General features: G+C 39.2%; 3 protein-coding genes across 3 annotated transcripts; 1 reads left to right on the top strand and 2 right to left on the bottom strand.

The window, feature by feature from the left end:
* The first annotated feature begins 324 nt into the window (after positions 1-324).
* LOC135077455 (mitochondrial carrier homolog 2-like) lies at positions 325-1,522 on the top strand. The gene has a single exon (XM_063972004.1). It carries the CDS (start codon positions 413-415, stop codon positions 1,298-1,300), a length of 888 nt encoding a protein of 295 aa, XP_063828074.1. The 5' UTR covers positions 325-412; the 3' UTR covers positions 1,301-1,522.
* A 39-nt stretch (positions 1,523-1,561) lies between these two features.
* Positions 1,562-4,160, bottom strand: LOC135077449 (U3 small nucleolar RNA-associated protein 6 homolog). The gene is made up of 8 exons (XM_063971998.1): positions 3,946-4,160; positions 3,525-3,837; positions 3,256-3,450; positions 2,970-3,170; positions 2,647-2,748; positions 2,338-2,544; positions 2,078-2,263; positions 1,562-1,978 (listed from the first exon to the last, which is right to left on the bottom strand). Exons 1-8 carry the CDS (start codon positions 4,035-4,037, stop codon positions 1,571-1,573), a joined length of 1,704 nt encoding a protein of 567 aa, XP_063828068.1. The 5' UTR covers positions 4,038-4,160; the 3' UTR covers positions 1,562-1,570.
* A 1,355-nt stretch (positions 4,161-5,515) lies between these two features.
* On the bottom strand, positions 5,516-19,529 carry LOC135077283 (tonsoku-like protein). Its single transcript, XM_063971818.1, has 15 exons — positions 19,389-19,529; positions 19,041-19,298; positions 18,591-18,756; positions 18,042-18,318; positions 17,638-17,791; positions 17,148-17,352; positions 16,546-16,735; positions 15,597-15,831; positions 15,029-15,141; positions 14,373-14,559; positions 12,364-13,723; positions 11,329-11,632; positions 9,993-10,086; positions 8,243-8,951; positions 5,516-5,925 (listed from the first exon to the last, which is right to left on the bottom strand). Exons 1-15 carry the CDS (start codon positions 19,399-19,401, stop codon positions 5,577-5,579), a joined length of 4,614 nt encoding a protein of 1,537 aa, XP_063827888.1. The 5' UTR covers positions 19,402-19,529; the 3' UTR covers positions 5,516-5,576.
* Positions 19,530-19,644: the final 115 nt, after the last annotated feature.

Here is a 19,644-nt window from a genome sequence, read left to right as displayed (position 1 = left end):
TAGCGTGGGCGGGCAGGCCTCCTACTAGGTGGACCGACGATCTGGTAAAGGTCGCGGGAAGAGCCTGGATGCGGGCAGCGCAGGACCGGGCATTGTGGAAAACCTTGGAGGAGGCCTTTGTCCAGCAGTGGACGTCATTTGGCTGAAACGAACGAACACCCAAAACCTAAAATCATTTTTAATTTTGAAATTCCCATTCCCATTGCACAAAGCAAAGTGAGAAACTGAGAAGTTAGCCAATAAAGTTTGGCGAATTTACAACCTCCAATGCTATTAATAAAAAAAACAGAATAGTTGTCTTTGATCTAATTTTGACATTAGTGTCATTTGATAAATATTTTTGTCTTTGGGCACCATTGGTTTGTCAATTTACTCATTTTTTGATTTCAGAAGGTCGTGAAATTGTTAGATTATGGACGAAATTGAAAAGGAGAAAATAGCGGCTCTTCCGTCACAATTACTTGTAACGACAATATGCCATCCTATGGAATATGCGAAGGTTCTCATACAGCTCGGGTACGAGCCTATGGCACCGCGCCGCTCAACAACTCTTTTCGGCCGTCCTGCCATGATATTACCTAACGTTTTCCAATATATCAAGTACATCAAGACCCAAGATGGATTTTTCGGGTGCTACAGAGGCCTTTCCGCGCGAGTACTTGGACTGATCGCGTCTAGTCAACTTTCTGCGAAAGCGATCCACGCTTGTGGAATTGACCTACCCGAAATCACTGATCCTCCCAATATTGTCAATGATGAAGAACCCAAAGTGGAGGATTACATCAAGCTCGGACGTCGAGACCTGATAATGCACGCTGCTTCAGTTATCGTATCCTACCCATTCCATGTGGTGTCAGTCAGAATGATGGCATCTTTCATCGGGAAAGAAGAGGAGTACAGCTCGTTAATTGGTGCTATTGTATCGATCTACAGAGATGACGGCATACGTGGATTCTTCCATGGGATTATTCCTAAATTACTTGGAGATTTGACATGTGTAGCCGCGACCGCAGTCATGGCATACTATGTAAACAAATATCTAGTGAAAACTAAGGACCTGAGATACTACACAGTCCCTCTCCTGACATTTGTGACCAGTACAATAACCTATCCATTGGTTGTTGTATCAACCTGCATGGCTGTAGCTGGCTGCAGCTTGAAGGCTGGCAATCCACCGCTGATGCCGGTGTACCCGTCTTGGCAAACTTGCTGGAGAGACTTGTTGAGGAACAAACAACACAAGCGAGGCTCATCCCTAATCTTTAGGTACTACATTGCTCCTATTGCAGTCTTGCAATAATCACTTCAATCCTAAATATTAATTGCATTTATCTGTTTCTGTTTATTTGCTAAGTGTTATTCCACAACCACCAAAGTAGTTTCAACCTCTTGTAGAGAGTTTATATGTACAATGGAAAGTGTAAATAATTTTAGTATAAATGGTGTACTATGTGGTTATTCGTTTTGCTAGATTGTTGAGCCAAGGTGTGGTTATATTTAAATAAATATATTTTATTTGTCACTAGTGTTTTCATTTACAAATAGAAAAACAACAGATACGAAAACAATACTATTTTAATTTAGCCATTGTCTGAGCATTGATAAAGACCTCAACTAATTCTTTTTTCAAGGCTGCAACAGCTCTCCTATAAATATTTGCAGCTTGAGTGTTTCCAAGTTCAGTTTCAAACTTCATGTAATCCATCCATGCTTCAACATTGTCGCTTCCATGTTGTTGAACTAAGCACTCATAATACTTCCTGATATTTTTAGTATTTGGTTTCTCTTGAGATTTTTCTATTTCAATCATAGTTTTGTGGACTTCAACCTGAGTTGGTGGAGCTTTGATCAGCTCTTCATACATATCCCGAGCTGCTTTTAGACCATTGAGTTCATACATTTTTTTCAGTAGTTTGGGTTTGAGGGACAACATTACAGAGCTTTCACAATTTTGGAACTTGGTGTACAACTTCTTCAACTGAAATAAACAATACACGGATAACAAACTTAACTTGCCCTAAATTTATAACAAGCAAGAACACTGCTCTTAAGATAAGAAAGCCCAAAAAATGCTTACAAGTTCCTTGGAGTCAACATTTTCCAGCATCAGATTCCAAAGCTGAACAGAATCATCAGGTTTTAACATCTTAGTAGCTTCCTGAAGAGTTTGCAGCAATAGTTTTTCATCACCTTTACATAATGCCAATATTTGTTCCCATACATACACAGATTGCTTGAGTTTTAATGATGTTGACTTTAGGATCTAAAACAATATACAAATTAATAGAAGATCCAATTATTTTATTACATTTGAATAAATCCAAAAGTAGGTTTTACCTCAAGCAGTTCCTTTTCTGATTTAGTATTTTCTAATTTCAACACTTCAAAGCCAAATTCAAACATTTCACTATTCAGTACATCATTTTCCAATCCAAATAACCATGCATCCTTCACAGCCCAGATTTTTTGGGAATCTGAGCAGACAGACTCACTTGCACCAAGAAGGCCATGAAGGAATTTGGTGCATAAAGATTCATCTGAGAACTAATAACATTACTTTAGTATCTATTAATTAACATTACTGTAATTTCAATTATATTTTTAGAAAGATAAAAGAATAATTCAATTATGCTACAAAATATAAACCTGAGTCAAAGCTTCTTTGTAAGTTCCAATAAAATGTTTTAATTCCTCAGAGTAGTTGCTTTCTTCATCACAATAGTCTTCAATTTCTTCCCAGTGTACTCCCTGAAAAATAACACAATTGTTATCATAATTTAAATTAAAAATTATATAGGTAGGTAGAATGCAAGAAAATTCAGATCAGCATACACTAGTAGGCTTAGGATGCACACCACAATAAACTTTTATATAGCCCTTTGATCGATTTTGCACAATATTTGTTGTTATAATATTCAATAAGATTTTATCATGGAGCGCATCCTTGCGTAAGGTTGAACAACACTTACTTCCAACTCTTTAGAAGCAATGTAAGACCAAACATCCTTATTGTCACGATTTGACCAAATTTCTTCTTTGATAGCATTTTTGATTGAGTCATCTGCTTCAAATTTCAAGCAAATATCATACAATTTGAATAAGAAATGTATGTCTTGCACATGTTTAATGCCGTTCCGCCATATCACATCTGCCCTTTTGAGCTGTGTTTTCTGCAAATATCAATAAATAGAATATTACTACATTCTTACTAATAAACTGAGGTATTTTGTAGGTAACTCCAATACAAATACATACCACATCCTGTTCTTCAGATTTAGCTCTAAAACACAATGTTAACTCTATCTGGAAGAGTTCTAAGTAAAGGATGTCAGATTCCGGATGCCTATGAATTCCTTTTAGCAGAAAATTTCTAGCCGTCTCCAAATTGTTTTGTTCTTGTTTCTCCCATTTACAAGCTAATTGCCACATTTTAGGCTTGTCACCATGAATCTGGAATTTAATATGCTTGGTTTAGTATGTTATTCAAATCTCTTAAAGATTTTTGTTACTAATGTCTCTTTTACCTGTAGCATTTGGCCGATAATGCCGGATATAGCTTGATCAAAACCTACGCTCTTGCAAAACTTAATATACTCAAAATATATCTCAACTTCATTTTGGAATCTGTAAATAAATTGTTTGAATATTTTGTTCAGCCTCTTCGCTATTGCAAACTCAATGTCCTTCTTTTTCTCGCCCAATTTGGCCTGCTTTCTTCGAAGGGAAATATCTTCAAGCAATGCGATTTCATACGCTATGTACTGAACGAAGTCTTCTTTCTGTTTGACTCTTCGTTGGATTCTGTACTCAAATTCCTTGCGTTTACGTGAGATTTCCCTAAACAAATAAAATGTATTACAGTTCGTACATTTAACATAATGTAAAGATATTAATATTAATAAGCGTTTAATACAAAAATATAGCATGTAATTAAAACTTACGCACCTAATTTCTTCGTCGTCAAATAAGTTAGTACGTCTCATCTGTTCTAACTCATTTATCATATTCTCTATACGTTGATTTACTTGTTCCGCCATTTTTGGAGGTTCTTTTTATTCCACTTTCAATAAATTTAATAAAACAATTATTGTCTTTTACAATTTAAAACCACGCACTGCTGCAAAAGTAATGTTTTGAAAAACAAGACGTGACTTTTTGAGGTTAGGTTATAATTTTTTTATTTGACAGTTTTGACATTTATCTAAATAGCAAGGATAACTTAAACTATACATCTTTTGTATATAATCGGTAGGTAAATGATCAAGGAGACTTGATTTATCGATTTATTTATTTACTAAGGCCGTTTCTCCACCACCACTGAAGCGAAGAGGAGCGGTGAGAAATGTGTTTTATTCAATCAGCTCTGAGTCAATTAAATTAATAAAATGAAATGGTATTAACATAGGTATTAACCTTTGGCGTGCTATTGAGCCGCGCAAAACTGCACCCCCAACTGCTACGGTTTTCAAATGATGTTTCAAATTCAAAATGACCAAAGTAGTCTTGTCTTAGATCTGAGACAAAGCAGTTGACAGAGGTTGCACAGATATAGATGACCCACGCTGAACTGTCCCGCCAAACTCAATGACAGGGGGGCGCTACCATCGTTCAACTATATGGTTTCCAACATGGCAAAAATCTGAATCAGCGATCCGGTATTGACGGTGGCGCCCCACTGTCAATGTCATCGACAGGACAGTCCAGTATTTTGGAACTATATGAGACAAAGCATAGGAGAGGTTAAGATAATCATAATACAGGGTGTCCCAAAATTAGCACGTCACACTTGCGTTTCGTGCTACACTCGTGTTCTCGTCGTCTCGTTATTTTGTGTTGTAATTTTAAGGACACTAAAATAATAATTTAACTGGAGTCCACTTTGATCACCCAGGGCATCGTGTCCGTGGGTGATCAAAGGACACTACATTGTCGCTGGAAGTCCACTTTGTTCAAAGCCAGGTGATCAAAGTGGAATAGACCCTGAAGCCCATCTACCTCTGGTGTCAGTGTGACGTGCTAATTTTGGGACACTTGTATAGTACATAGAATCTAATGTAAAATCGTTTCGATTTGAAAGTAAAAAAACTTGTATACTTATAAAAGTTTAATAACCGTACATAACACTAACTTATTTAATAAATTACTTTGAACAAATAATACAGGCTGAGTGAGTTATGGTGATGTAACAACAAAGATTCTGATTTGAAACATAAGTCAGGATTTTAATTCATAATGGAATATGAAATGGATATTTACTATTATTTACAATCTATACGTCTATACAAACTACTAAACTAACCGAGAAACAACAAATTGACGCGATATATCTAAATTCTATGCTTAGTTATTGGTAGAGATTGATAGTGACGTCAATAGGCATATCTGCGTTAGCTAGCTCGAAGTCCAAATTTTCCGCGCTATCCTAGGTTCATCATTCAGTTAACCTTTCATTAAACTTTTATACATAGTATAAAACAAGAGGACATCTATACATTTATGATAATTAGTCTACCTTCACCACGTGACTTCATCGTTATTAAATTACAAAATAAATACAAATACTACACATAGGGCTGTCACTTCGCCGTGAACCTAATGACGCCCGCATCACCGTGTTCTATCAGTCCTCGCCCGTTGAAGCAATTATTTAGCCACGTCTTACAGAATATTTTAAAGCTCTCCCTCTCCGCGTCAGATTTCGCGACTGGAGTCACGTTAATTTCTGGTGTGCATCTGCCGAAGTTGACAGCAGGTAGCCACACGGTGAAATCCGAGTCTGGGGAGTATTTAAATATATCCTGGCAACCCTGTAGATTTATCTGGGGGACTGGCGGTTGTCGCTGCAGTAGCTTCTTGAGGGATATGAACGTTAGCATGTTGTGTTTCAATGTAACCGTCTGAAGGTGCTTGGCGCGCCCAAGTGATCTGTAAACGAAATTGTGTACTTGTTTATATTATACTGAGTAATAAAACTTTCAATCAACATATTTTATAAAACACATTCTAGAGCAGCGGTTCCCGAAAGGTGGTCCGCGGAACCCTGGGGTTCCCTGGAAAGGCCGCAAGGGTTCCGTAAAAAATATTATCCCACGTTTCGTGACCGACGTTGTTCGCTCGCACCGACTTGTTTACGCACAAGGGAGGGGCAGGGCGTGCGGGCGGAGTAGTACGGGGGTTCCGCTAGGAAAAGTATAATCAATTAGGGTTCCTTGGCAAAAAAAATTTAGAAAACCCTGTTCTAGAGTATCTAAAAGGTTAGTAACTTATAAATTATAAATAGTATTCTCAGGTTAAAATATTCCATGAGGGATTGTTGTCCTTGTTTAAATGTTTTATGATCTGTGGGTCTAGCTAGATCCACTATAATCAAATCAAATCAAATAATTTATTGTGCATAAATTTGGGTACATTACATTTGCAGTAGTTATTGCAATAATAAAGTTAGATCGCCAAATCCTACCATTACAGGTGTATACACATTTCTCTTAAAATAAAATTAAAAAACTATTCCTTATGCTCCATAAAATCTTTCAAACTATAGAAACAATGTTTCAATAACCACAATTTAGTGAGCCTCTTAAACGAACTTAAACTTAATTCATCATCTTTAAAGCGATCAGGTAATTTATTATAGATATCTATACACATAATATAGGCATTTCGTGACACTGCAGACAGTTTTACACATGGTTTATGTAATTTGTACAAATATTGGGATCGTATTCTCCTATTAGTAGCTTCCTGTTTTTTTACAAAAAGAGACTTATGTTTAGTTACAAATAGACAAATTTCATATACATATAAACTTGGAATAGGAAGAATATTATGTTTTTGAAAGTATGGCCGACAGGAATCGGTTTTTTGTATCAAGAATATGCTGATATTCTTGATACAAGAATATGCTGAATTTCCCCATAGAATAATACCGTAACGAAGAATACAGTCAACGTAGCCATTGTAAGCCATGAGCGCAGATTTTACAGATACAACTCTGCTAACCCTTCTTAAAGCATACACGAATTTGTTAACTCTTGTGCACAGGTCATCAATATGAGTCTTCCAGTTACAATGGCAATCAACATTCATACCTAGGAATTTTATTTGTGTAACTTCTTCTATGGGGTCATCATTAACTGTAACATTTAAAGGCTGTGAGTTACCTCTTACTGTCCGGAACTGTATGTATTTTGTTTTGCCAGCGTTCAATTTTAAATTATTACATTTGAGCCATGCTATGGCCTGAGATAATATGTTATTCACCTCAATGTTATATGTGGCAATGTCTTTACGTTCAATAATAAGGGTGGTGTCATCTGCAAACAAGATGCATTCCTGCGATACATGTTTAGGCAAATCGTTAATATAAAGCAAAAAAAGCAGTGGCCCCAGTATGCTGCCCTGGGGAACACCGAATTTATTATTAACATAAGAAGATCTATATGGCAAAACTGTTTTTGATTGCGAACAATACCTTTTGATTTCCACACACTGTGTTCTGCCACTCAAGTATGATTTTATCAATTCAAACGCTGGACCTCGTATACCATATTTGGATAATTTTGCTAGGAGACGTTTGTGACACACGAAATCGAAAGCTTTACTCATATCCATGAATATCACCGTGATGGGTATCTTTTGGTTCATGCAAGTCATTATATGTCGAATCAAATTAAATGCAGCCAATGAAGTACTCCTACCTTTTCTAAACCCATTTTGCTTCTCCGTAATGATATTGTATTTTTTTTAAAGAATTTATTTAACCTCCTGTAAATTATCTTTTCAATTATCTTTGAGAATATTGGTATCAAGGTAACCGGCCTATAATTATCTATTTTACATTTTTCACCTTTCTTGAATAGGGGTTTTACGATAGATTTTTTCAAATTTTCTGGGAATTTTCCTTGCACCAAGCATAAATTGACTACATATAGTAATGGAACTGCTATGTAAGTCATAACTTCTTTTATAATATCTGTTTTAATGTCGTCAAACCCTACGGAATTAGTATTTTTTACTGTTCTAACAATCTTTATTAATTCGGCCATATCTACTGGATTTAAGAATATACTTGGTTCGATATTATCTATTCCTAGGTCACCTGTACTAGTTATATTATAATCGCAAACAAGTCGAAAAATCGATTCGATCAAAAAGTGCAACTTGTCTAGGGGGGCTGGGATGTGGTTCTAATATTATATCTCTCTAAATGAAGTGATAAAATAACTAACAAAGCTATAAATACCTGAATATCCTCATAAACTGTCCATCCACAAGTTTGCAGTGCGACAAACTGAACCGCCTTATTTTCAACTCCTTCGCCGAATCCATAAAAGCAGCTATGCACCCAACTGCGTTTCCTTCCACGCCAATATTTTCCATATCCAACTCCGTTACAACATTTGGATTCAACGAACTCATCAGGTAACTAACCACAGGCTGCTTAATATCATTATTACTAACATCTATTGTTTCTAAATTACTAAAATTTGTACAAGATTTTACAGTCTCATTAACAGCGTTTTCGGTTATTCTACAATTATTTAACTTAAGCACCCTTAACCGAACGTGTTGTGATATTTTGACTACATTTCTGAACCCTTCATCGGATATAGGATTTGCGCTAATATCGATTTCTTCCAATGATTGGCATATAGGCCGTGTAGCTTTCTCAAATATGTTTAACAAGTGCTTGGTTCCTTCAGCTGTGATGTTGTTTCTGCTTATATCGAGGTGGGTGAGCTGTTTCATGGTGCATAGACAATCTGAGAGGTACTTGAGTCCGTCATCGCCGATGTTGTTGTCTGATATCATGACTGCGGTGATGTGCGCTTGGTGCGTCATCGCTCGAAAGAGAGGACGGACTTGCGAGAACGATAGAGTTTTGGCACCGAGCGCTAGCCTGTGGGTGGTGTGACTCCTGCCTACTGCTTGTTGAATTTCTTCTGAGGGCGCTGGAATACGATATAACATAATTACAATCGTATAAAAATTTAGAATAAATACATATGCTATCAAACTGCTACATTTATCAACTATCAAAATATTATTCTTCCCTAGATTTTATAGACCATGCGATTTTGATGACGCTACGTCATAGGGTCCTATTTTGCAATCAACGAATAATGAACGACGTAACTTCGTCAAATCACTAGTGCAGTCAACAACAAAATCTCTAGCATTTGAGAAATCACTCTTATTGCAACTGCATAAGATGCCACTGTTTAGCTTGATATGCCGTCGTTGGTACTCGAGGCAGCACAGAGCCCCGATTACGGTAATTTTTAACGTTTCCAATCCAGACGCGCTTCATCGATTCCGCGATACGATTGGTCAGCGTAATGATCAAAACAGCGTACGTCAGCTGTTTTGACCAATCGTATCGCAGAATTGATGAAGCGCGTCTGGATTGGAGACGTTAAAAATTACCGTAATCGGGGCTCAGGTCTTCAGCTCTAGTGACGACAACACCAGGCAGACTACCCACTTCGTCTTCGGACATGATGGCGCTCATAGAGCCGTCTGACGTCATCACACTTAAATTTACGTAAAGTAAACAATTTTTTTTTCATAATTAATTATTTTTATTCACTGCGCGCGGTTTCAAAATTGGCCCACGTGGATAATTTGCTTCGTTCATAGAAAAATATGTACACACAGTTAACTGTAAAGCTTAGACATAATGGTGAGCGAAAATAAGCAATAACCTTTAAAACTTAAGATATGGGCACCCGCGAATTAGACTTTTAATTCAATAATTTGTTTGCGAAAAATACCACGATTTAAAATAGTTAAGATAAAGATGTATTGTTAAATTGTTCTAAAGAACTTATGAAAAAGAATTTGGATACTGATAACAAAGTATGTAGTATACTTCGTTCGTTCGTTCCAGCCGAAAGACGCCCATTGCTGGACAAAAGGCCTCCCTCAAGGATTTCCACGAAGACCGATTCTTCGCCGCTCGCATCCAGGCACCTCCCAGGTAGTATACTTACGTATGCTCAACGCATCGCAGCACTCCAAGTAGCGCTCCTCAGCAGGCGAGGCCTTCCAGTTGGTGACGCACGTCTTCTGACAAGATGGCGCCGTCTGACGTCATCAGACACCAGACCAGATGTGCCGTCTAATGTAGTATACTTACGTATGCTCAACGCATCGCAGCACTCCAAGTAGCGCTCCTCAGCAGGCGAGGCCTTCCAGTTGGTGACGCACGTCTTCTGACAAGATGGCGCCGTCTGACGTCATCAGACACCAGACCAGATGTGCCGTCTAATGTAGTATACTTACGTATGCTCAACGCATCGCAGCACTCCAAGTAGCGCTCCTCAGCAGGCGAGGCCTTCCAGTTGGTGACGCATTTCTTCCGACAAGATGTCGCCATCTGACGTCATCAGACACTGAACGAAGATATGCCGACTCTATGTGGTATACTTACGTATGCTCAACGCATCGCAGCACTCCAAGTAGCGCTCCTCAGCAGGCGAGGCCTTCCAGTTGGTGACGCACGTCTTCTGACAAGATGGCGCCGTCTGACGTCATCAGACACTAGACCAGATGTGCCGTCTAATGTAGTATACTAACGTATGCTCAACGCATCGCAGCACTCCAAGTAGCGCTCCTCAGCAGGCGAGGCCTTCCAGTTGGTGACGCACGTCTTCTGACAAGATGGCGCCGTCTGACGTCATCAGACACTAGACCAGATGTGCCGTCTAATGTAGTATACTAACGTATGCTCAACGCATCGCAGCACTCCAAGTAGCGCTCCTCAGCAGGCGAGGCCTTCCAGTTGGTGACGCACGTCTTCTGACAAGATGGCGCCGTCTGACGTCATCAGACACTAGACCAGATGTGCCGTCTAATGTAGTATACTTACGTATGCTCAACGCATCGCAGCACTCCAAGTAGCGCTCCTCAGCAGGCGAGGCCTTCCAGTTGGTGACGCATTTCTTCCGACAAGATGTCGCCATCTGACGTCATCAGACACTGAACGAAGATATGCCGACTCTATGTGGTATACTTACGTATGCTCAACGCATCGCAGCACTCCAAGTAGCGCTCCTCAGCAGGCGAGGCCTTCCAGTTGGTGACGCACGTCTTCTGACAAGATGGCGCCGTCTGACGTCATCAGACACTAGACCAGATGTGCCGTCTAATGTAGTATACTTACGTATGCTCAACGCATCGCAGCACTCCAAGTAGCGCTCCTCAGCAGGCGAGGCCTTCCAGTTGGTGACGCACGTCTTCTGACAAGATGGCGCCGTCTGACGTCATCAGACACTAGACCAGATGTGCCGTCTAATGTAGTATACTTACGTATGCTCAACGCATCGCAGCACTCCAAGTAGCGCTCCTCAGCAGGCGAGGCCTTCCAGTTGGTGACGCACGTCTTCTGACAAGATGGCGCCGTCTGACGTCATCAGACACTAGACCAGATGTGCCGTCTAATGTAGTATACTTACGTATGCTCAACGCATCGCAGCACTCCAAGTAGCGCTCCTCAGCCGGCGAGGCCTTCCAGTTGGTGACGCACGTCTTGAGCTCCGGTGACGACAGCACCAGGCTTAGCGGGTCGTCTTCCGACAAGATGGCACCGTCTGACGTCATCAGGCTGAATACTGGACGGATGCCTGTTAGCCTGGAAAAATGAAAATAATAGAATACAATATGTGGTCTAAAGTACGGCCGGCCAACTAGCAGCGATACAAGAGGTCGATACGACTGTCGAGTTGACAATATATTCTGTCTCTTCCCATCTTGTATATTTGTCGTAATGTCTCGTTCTCCCGCCAAAATATGTCAAAGTCAGACGGGTTCACCCATGACATTGGGTTTGTTTACATTTGGTATCGCTTCTCGTTGGCCGTACTTTAGTACCCAAGGCGTAAGTGTCTCAAGGTATCTTAGGTTTGCCGAAAATGCTAGAAAAGATATATCTTTTCTGAAAATCGGGTTGCAATATCTTAACCTGACTGAGAAAAAACAAAGTTAGTTATTTTACACAGTGTCCCACTGAGAAATCATAAAACAGAAATGAGGAAATCCGTAAACGAACTAAAGTCGCTGACATAGCCCGACGGATTAGCAAGCTGAAGTGGCAATGGGCAGGGCACATAGTAAGCAGAACTGACGGCCGATGGGGGAGCAAGGTTCTGGAATGGAGGCCGCGTACCGGAAAACGCAGCGTGGGACGTCCACCTACAAGGTGGACCGACGACATCGTAAAGGTAGCGGGGAGGCGCTGGACGCAGGCCGCTACCAATCGATCAACGTGGAAAGCATTGGGGGAGGCCTATGTTCAGCAGTGGACGTCCTGTGGCTGAAATGATGATGATGATGAATAGTGAAGATTATAAATAAGCAACTTACTTGTAATATCTGGCTTTAACTTCTTCAACCAGCCAGCTGATTGTCAACTTATTCATCGCGTCCAACTTCAGCGAGATCAACAACACCTTATCCTCAATGTGCACTTTCACAGCCGCCGGAGGCAGTATCTGCGTTTGCATGGGCCGTCCATTCTTGGAAGACTGCACTATATTTATCGGCTGTATCACATTCACAGGTTGCATTATACTTGGATTTATATTCTGGACCACGTTAAAACCGTCGTTTGTGTTTTTAAAGTTTTCCGAAGACGAATGCCGCGAGAAGGAACCAGTAGGCGTTTGTCGCCGACTCACATCTTTCCTAGAAAATTCATTTTCACTCCCACTATTGCTTGAGACATCATCGTCTCTTTTTCTTTGAAAACCAGCCTTGAGTAACGTACTTTGCCGCTTCCAACGTCGTCTCATGCCATCCCTGCTATCTCTATACTTAGAATCGTTCAACTCTCTACTTATATTCGCCATAGATTCTGATGCAGTTACTTTCGGACACACATTTTCGTTCCTTTGGAAGTAGTCAGAATCGGAACTATTGTCACTTATGTCTACGACATCGCTAATCCGCGATTTCTTCTGCTTTAAATTTTTGTTACTTTCAACTAACGGTTCAGTGAGTTTGTTTATATTTTCTATGCTATTCTTCAAGTTTTCCAGTGAAGGTTTCTTTGCTACAACAGTCAATGGGTCGCTAAGTTTTCTCTTTTTGTTATTTTGTTTATTTATGCCCAAATCGTCGTCAAGCCAATCGTCATCTACTTCATTGGGAGTCAGTAATGCTGGTTTAGGTTTGGACTTTTTCACGTCAACTTCAGGGAACTCGTTAGCATTTCTGTTCCTTAAAGCCGATATGGCGCTTCTGTATTCTTTTACGCCAGATATATTATTTTTACGGTTATCCGATTGGTCGTCGGAAGACTCCGTGTCGTCAGAAGGAAACGCCGCTTGATTTCTATTTTGTGACGCGTTGATTTCGTCATCACTTTCATCGTCGATAATATTCCGCCTTTTCATCGGCGAATTTAACTCCTGGATTCTACTGCTCATTTTCGAAGTGCTTGGCGGTGACACATTTTTTATAGGTTTCACTGGAGTTTTTGATTTCGATCTATTCAAGTCTACTCCACCAGTCTTTTCGATTAGATTATTTATTTTGTTGCAGATGTTTTTGTATAGGATTTCTTCGTCGTGTGTGAGTATGGTGCTAGTTCGCCATTTTTGTAACGCATTGAGCGGAGTCTCGCCGAAGTCAGTTTTGAGAGATGGTATTGCGCCCTTTTCCAATAATAATTGAACTACGTCTAAATGACCATTGCTCGCTGCGTCATACAATGGTGTTATACCTGAAATACAAATACATAGTTATAATAAAAATCAGTCGACAAACAATTAATGCTCACTGACTGCTCATCGATAGTTGTAGTATCTGAAAATGTATGAAAAACTAGGTTTTGCCCGCGGCTTCACCCGCGTGAAATTTAGTTTGTCACAGATCGTCTTAAATTATAGCCTATATGATATTCTGGGTTATAAAGAATAATACTGTAAAGTTTCATCAAAATCCGTTCTGTAGTTTTTGCGTGAAAGAGTAACAAACATCCATCCAGACATCCAAACTTTCGCATTAAAATTTATAATTATTATACTCCCACTGCACACTTAATAAAACAAAGTTCACGACTTTCTTGTGTCTTTCTGTCCAGGTGATCCTACTGTCTCCGACACGAGACCCGTTAAACCTTCGTGGTAAGCTGTAGTGGAGTATCTATCTAAATATAATTATGTATAACTGAAAGGTGACTGACTGACATAGTGATCTATCAACGCACAGCCCAAACCACTGGACGGATCGGGCTGAAATTTGGCATGCAGGTAGATCTTATGACGTAGGCATCCGCTAAGAAATGATTTTACGAAACTCCACCCCTAAGGGGTACCACACGTACGAAGTCGCGGGCGGCCGCTATTTTGATAAAATAAAATCAGACTTACCATCGCAGTTAGATCCCCCCCTATCATTGATATTGGCTCCACTATCAATGAGTATATTGGAGATTTCCAAGCGGCCGTGTATGCACGCCTCGTGTAACGGCAACCAGCCTGCGTTGTCTCGGATGTTCACTGGGTGCCCTTTGGCTAGCAACCTCTCTACTAGGAGCTTGTTGCCTGATATGCAAGCCTGGAAATAGAGAACAGTGTGTTGAGAATCCTTATGGTGATGTGACAAATTTTTGTTTCTTCTGAGCTATTCAACAAAAGTCAGCCTAAAACTGAGTGGATATCCATTTGACGCATATTCACTTTGTCTATAGTCTGGTCCGTGAGCACGTAGAATTTTGTCCAATGACCCCAAGCTACCCATCCTTATCGCTCGCGCGTAATTATGTTTCTATCACGCTCGCACACTTACTGCGGGCGCCAGTCGCACAGTCGCGACAGCAATATAATTACGCGCGAGCGATAAGGATGGGTAGCTAGGGGTCATTGGACCAAATTGTACGTGCTCACGGGCTTTAGTTTTTTAGGTGTAGGTTAGGTTTCAATTTCCATCAATACAGACTGTTTTATATCAAAGCTACCATTAAATTCATTCATACAACATATTATCCAAATTAGTTCAGCGGAGTAGGCGTTTAAAGCAAACTCACCACATGCAGTTGTGTTTCGCCTTTCATATTCTTCTTGATGGTGAATCCTTTCCCACGTCTCCTGGTTTCTCTCGTCTTTTCAGCTACATCCTCATCATTAGTGTCAGATAAGTCTAGAAGGAAAACATACATACACCATACTATTATGTTGTTTGTGTGCTATTTTTAGTCAACCCACTTGTGCGAGACATATTTGTAACATGCAGAAATTGATTTAAAATACTTTTCTTCTTTTATCTTTAAGATCCTTAAACATAGGGTGAAGTTTCTGTGGAATATGTCTTTAAATTAAATACTGCAGGCCCCCTAAACTTCTCTTTAATGAAGATAACCACAAACTGAAACAATATTTGAGTACTTAAGCCGATGGGGCAGAAGTTCTCGAGTGGCGACCACGGGCCGGAAGACGTAGCGTAGGCAGGCCTCCCACTAGGTGGACCGACGGTCTGTTGAAGGTCACGGGAAGATCCTGGATGCGGACAGCAAGGACCGGTCGTTTTGGAAATCCTTGGGAGGCCTTTGTCCAGCAGTGGACGTCATTTGGCTGAAACGAAATTATTCAATTTACCTGTAAGATCGTCAAGGCACACGTCATCACCAATATGAGTGGTGTCCTCGTCGCCTCCTCCTACAGAGCTCTGTTCATCCTCAGAATTGTCCAGATTATCGAAGTCGTCATATCCCAGCGCCCTTAGTTCGTTTCTGATGTCCTCCATTTTGTCAGTTTCGCCATACTCCTCTTGGTACTTCAGCAAGCTTTTCAGCACTCTGATCTCGCATTTCTTTTTGTTCCATTCCTTGGCCTGTAAAATTATTTTTATAATTAAAATCTTTTTGTCTCTAAAACTAAAAATTTTCATTTTTACAATTTAGAGGTGAAAACGGTTTTATTAACACTGTTTGTGGATAAAGATAATGTAATGGGAATAATTTCGTGTCAATATAATGACGCAATTTGTACAACATAATCACTAATATTGATGAATAATTAATTAATGGACAACATACTAGAGACTACATAGACTAAAACAGTGGTCATTTTGAATAGAAATCGTATAAAACCTGACATAATTAAGGATCATAATTTTTAAAAAGAATATTAGTAATTTCATTTGTATTGCACACAAATTACGGATTCGAACCCGCGTTCCCCGAATCACGAGTCGGCCAGTCCGACCCCTTCACCGTTCGGCTATCGTGGCTTGAAAATTAAAGTAAAATAATTGTCTCTCGTATGTAAATTTGACTCTAAAAGGTATGAATAGACTCCATGCAGCAGACGACATGACGCCGTGACGCACTGGTTTTTGTGTTTCCAAGAAAAAAATTCAGACGACTTGTCGCTTACTACGAATGGATGGAGTCACGAACTTCTACTGCTTTAAAAATACACACACCTTTAGTGGTTTTACTGATTTCAACAATACTCAATAATTTATTGCATCCATAATATTATGTTACAAAAGTGGTATGGTAAGGTAACATATTTATTTTCTTTTGTATAGGTTGCAACTTACAGCATTCCTGGCATCAAGGCAAGCTTTCTGGACCTGGTGGTATGGCTTCTTAGCAAGGAACAGAGCTTCAGCGATATTATACAGGGTGGTGAACGCCTCCTTGGGAACATCCTTAATCAGCTCATACTCCTTCTCGTAGTAGTCCAGTGCTTCGTTGTAAGAGCCCATGTCTTTGTAAGTTTGGTATAAACTGAAAATAGTAATTTTTGACAAATAAATAACTGTGTAAAACTTGAGCCATATTAATAAAAATAATAATCCTCCTAATATTATAAATGCGAAAGTTTGGATGTCTGGATGTTTGTTACTCTTTCACGCAAAAACTACTAAACTGATTTTGATGAAACTTTACAGTATTATTGTTTATAATCCAGAATAACTTAAAGGCTATAATTTATGACGATCTGTGACAAACGAAATTTCACGCGGGTGAAGCAGCGGGCAAAAGCTAGTTAAAAATAAATGTGTCTATGACTCATGCACTCAAAAAAAATTTCTCGAATATGTTGAGTAACTGTTATGTAGTTTTCTTATTTGGTTTCTTTACAGTCAATATAAACCACATTAAATACAAGAATCTAGTTTTAATTTCATAATTTTACCTAACGTAAATAGGGATAAGCGTCTTCCCACAGTCACCAGCGAGCTCAGCATGGTCCAACATCTTCAGGTAATACTCTACGGCCCCAGCATAGTTCTTCAAGTGGCATGCACCGTCACCGAGCTTCTCATACAGTTTCTTGAACGTAATGTGGTCGGATGGATCACTAGATATGAGCAGGTCTTCTGTATAACACATTGCTGCAACTGCAAATATATTTTTGTATTATTTTGTGCAGCTATCAAATTATAAGACTAATCATTTTTGTTGCTAAATTCCGCCTATTAGAGCCAAAGCACACGATGCATTGCGGCGCCGCATCGCTTATGTGCCCGTCAGAAATATGTCAATGTAAAACGACGCAGCGACACCGCTCCGGCGTCGCACCGCCGCCGCAACGCATCGTGTGCTGTGACTGTAACAGCTACATGAAACGGCAGTATGTCACATTTTTAAATTTTAAAATATAGCTGCCAAATAAGCCTACTCACCAACTTTAAGGTTTGATTCAATATTCTCATGCTCTTCTTCATCAGGGGTCTTCAACTTCCAAGCCTTCAGCAAAACTTGCTTTGCACTCTGATAGTCAGACATTTTACACAGAATGTCTGCTTTTATAGACAATGTTTCACAAGTTTTTAATACCTGAAAATTAGAAACATTCCAAGGTTTATAATAAAGGACAAATATTATATAGTTCCAATGTGTGCAGTAAGGCTGATAAGTACTTAATTTTAATAAAAAAAAAAAAAAAATATTAGAACACAAAACTTTGTAAAACATGTCTTGCTGTTTTATTTTATTGTAAGAATACAAACATAACTTTAAAAAAATAAAAATAAATTACAAATTCACTAAGGATTTAATTTAATTAAACTAAATTAAGCAGACTGACCTTATCCTCAAGTCTGCTAGCTACTTCCAGTGCTTTATTCAAGCAGCTTAACGCTTTAGCATAGTCCTTCTTCTTATTGCTATGAAGGGACGCTTCAGTGGTGTAACAGTTGTGTAGCACCTCAAACAAGTCTTCGTTGGAGCATATACTGATTGCTTTCCTTATACAGTCTATGGCCTTGTCGAAGAAGCCAAGGTGTTCTTGGACTACACCAATGTTGAGCAATAGACGGGCTCGCATGTCCATCAACTCGTGTTTAGTAGTTTTTCCATGCAGACTGAAATAACAATTACAAGATACATAAATCCATGATGAAATGATGACGTCATAAATGGAATAGAATGATAAAAAGGTTTTTGAAATTAATTATTAAAATTTTCCAGCGCAAATTTATTTTTAAATGATTTTCCACATGGAAGTTTGATTTTTTCAAGATAAAAGGATAGATAACATTAAAAATATAGTAGGCTAGTATACATGTAAGATATACTATGACAAAAATATCAAAAAAATTAACAACTGAACATGAAAATAGATAAAGAAACAAACCTTTCACACAACACAAGACTTTTCATGAACGCCTTTTCAGCAGCTTTCAGTGAAGTTCTGGCTTCTGCTTCATTTGTGGTACTTTGTCCCTGCAGAAGATATATCCGGCCAAGTGTTGCCATAGCTCTCTGCTCTTCTATTAAGTTTTTCAGCTCTTTTGCAATAGCTATAATAATAATTAGTTTGGATTTGTAGTCATTCAAAAGTAAAAACATACATCATGTATCCACTCCACACAAAAACATGAGTCTTCATAGTGACATTTGATAAATACAAACAGCTGATAGTCCAATAAACAGCTGATAGTAAATTAAACAGGTGATAGTCTAACAATATTACAGCCTTTCATTGCTTGCTCAAAACAAAAACATCCAACAGAGACTACGAGAATTCATGGAATAACTTGTTATAAAATACTCAAATAATAAATGAAGAATCCAATGTGCTTACCCAAATGCCGCTCCTCATACTTAAGGGCCTTGTCAAATTCCGCCATAAGCATGTGCATCTCACCGATCATCCTGTTGCAAGTCGCCCACTCCAGACGAAGCCCCAGCTCTTTGCAAATACTAGCCTCATGCTTATACTCGTCAAGGGCGTCGCTATAACGATTATGTTTGTAATAATAAGTCGCCAAATCATTACAAGCCTCGGCCAGAACTCGTCTATTACTCGCATTCAGAGCCTTCTTCTTCCTTCTTATTAATTCTGGAATATCAAACAAAAATTTATTTGTCAACAACGATGCATAACCTTGTTGTAACCGAAGATATTGAAAATATAACTAATATTGCTTACTGTCTTCTTCCATTTTTGCAGGTTTCGGATCAGATTACATTATCTAACTAAAAAGATTAAGTTCACAGTTAACAAAAGCTGAGATTTTTGTAAAAATACACACACTTTCATGAATTTTTTACCGCCTCTCCTTGACTGACATTAAATTGACAGTGACCTGTGACACATTGGTGACACTGACAGGACTACAAAGAGTTGATTCATAAAGATGTACCGACGTCCTTAATATAAAGGTATGCGCACACATAATTTGTGT

Source organism: Ostrinia nubilalis, chromosome 13, assembly GCF_963855985.1.
Source record: "Ostrinia nubilalis chromosome 13, ilOstNubi1.1, whole genome shotgun sequence".
NCBI classification, from domain to species: Eukaryota; Metazoa; Arthropoda; class Insecta; order Lepidoptera; family Crambidae; genus Ostrinia; species Ostrinia nubilalis.
The sequence above is the reverse complement of the archived record's forward strand: the minus strand, read 5'-3'. Positions and strand labels throughout refer to the sequence as shown.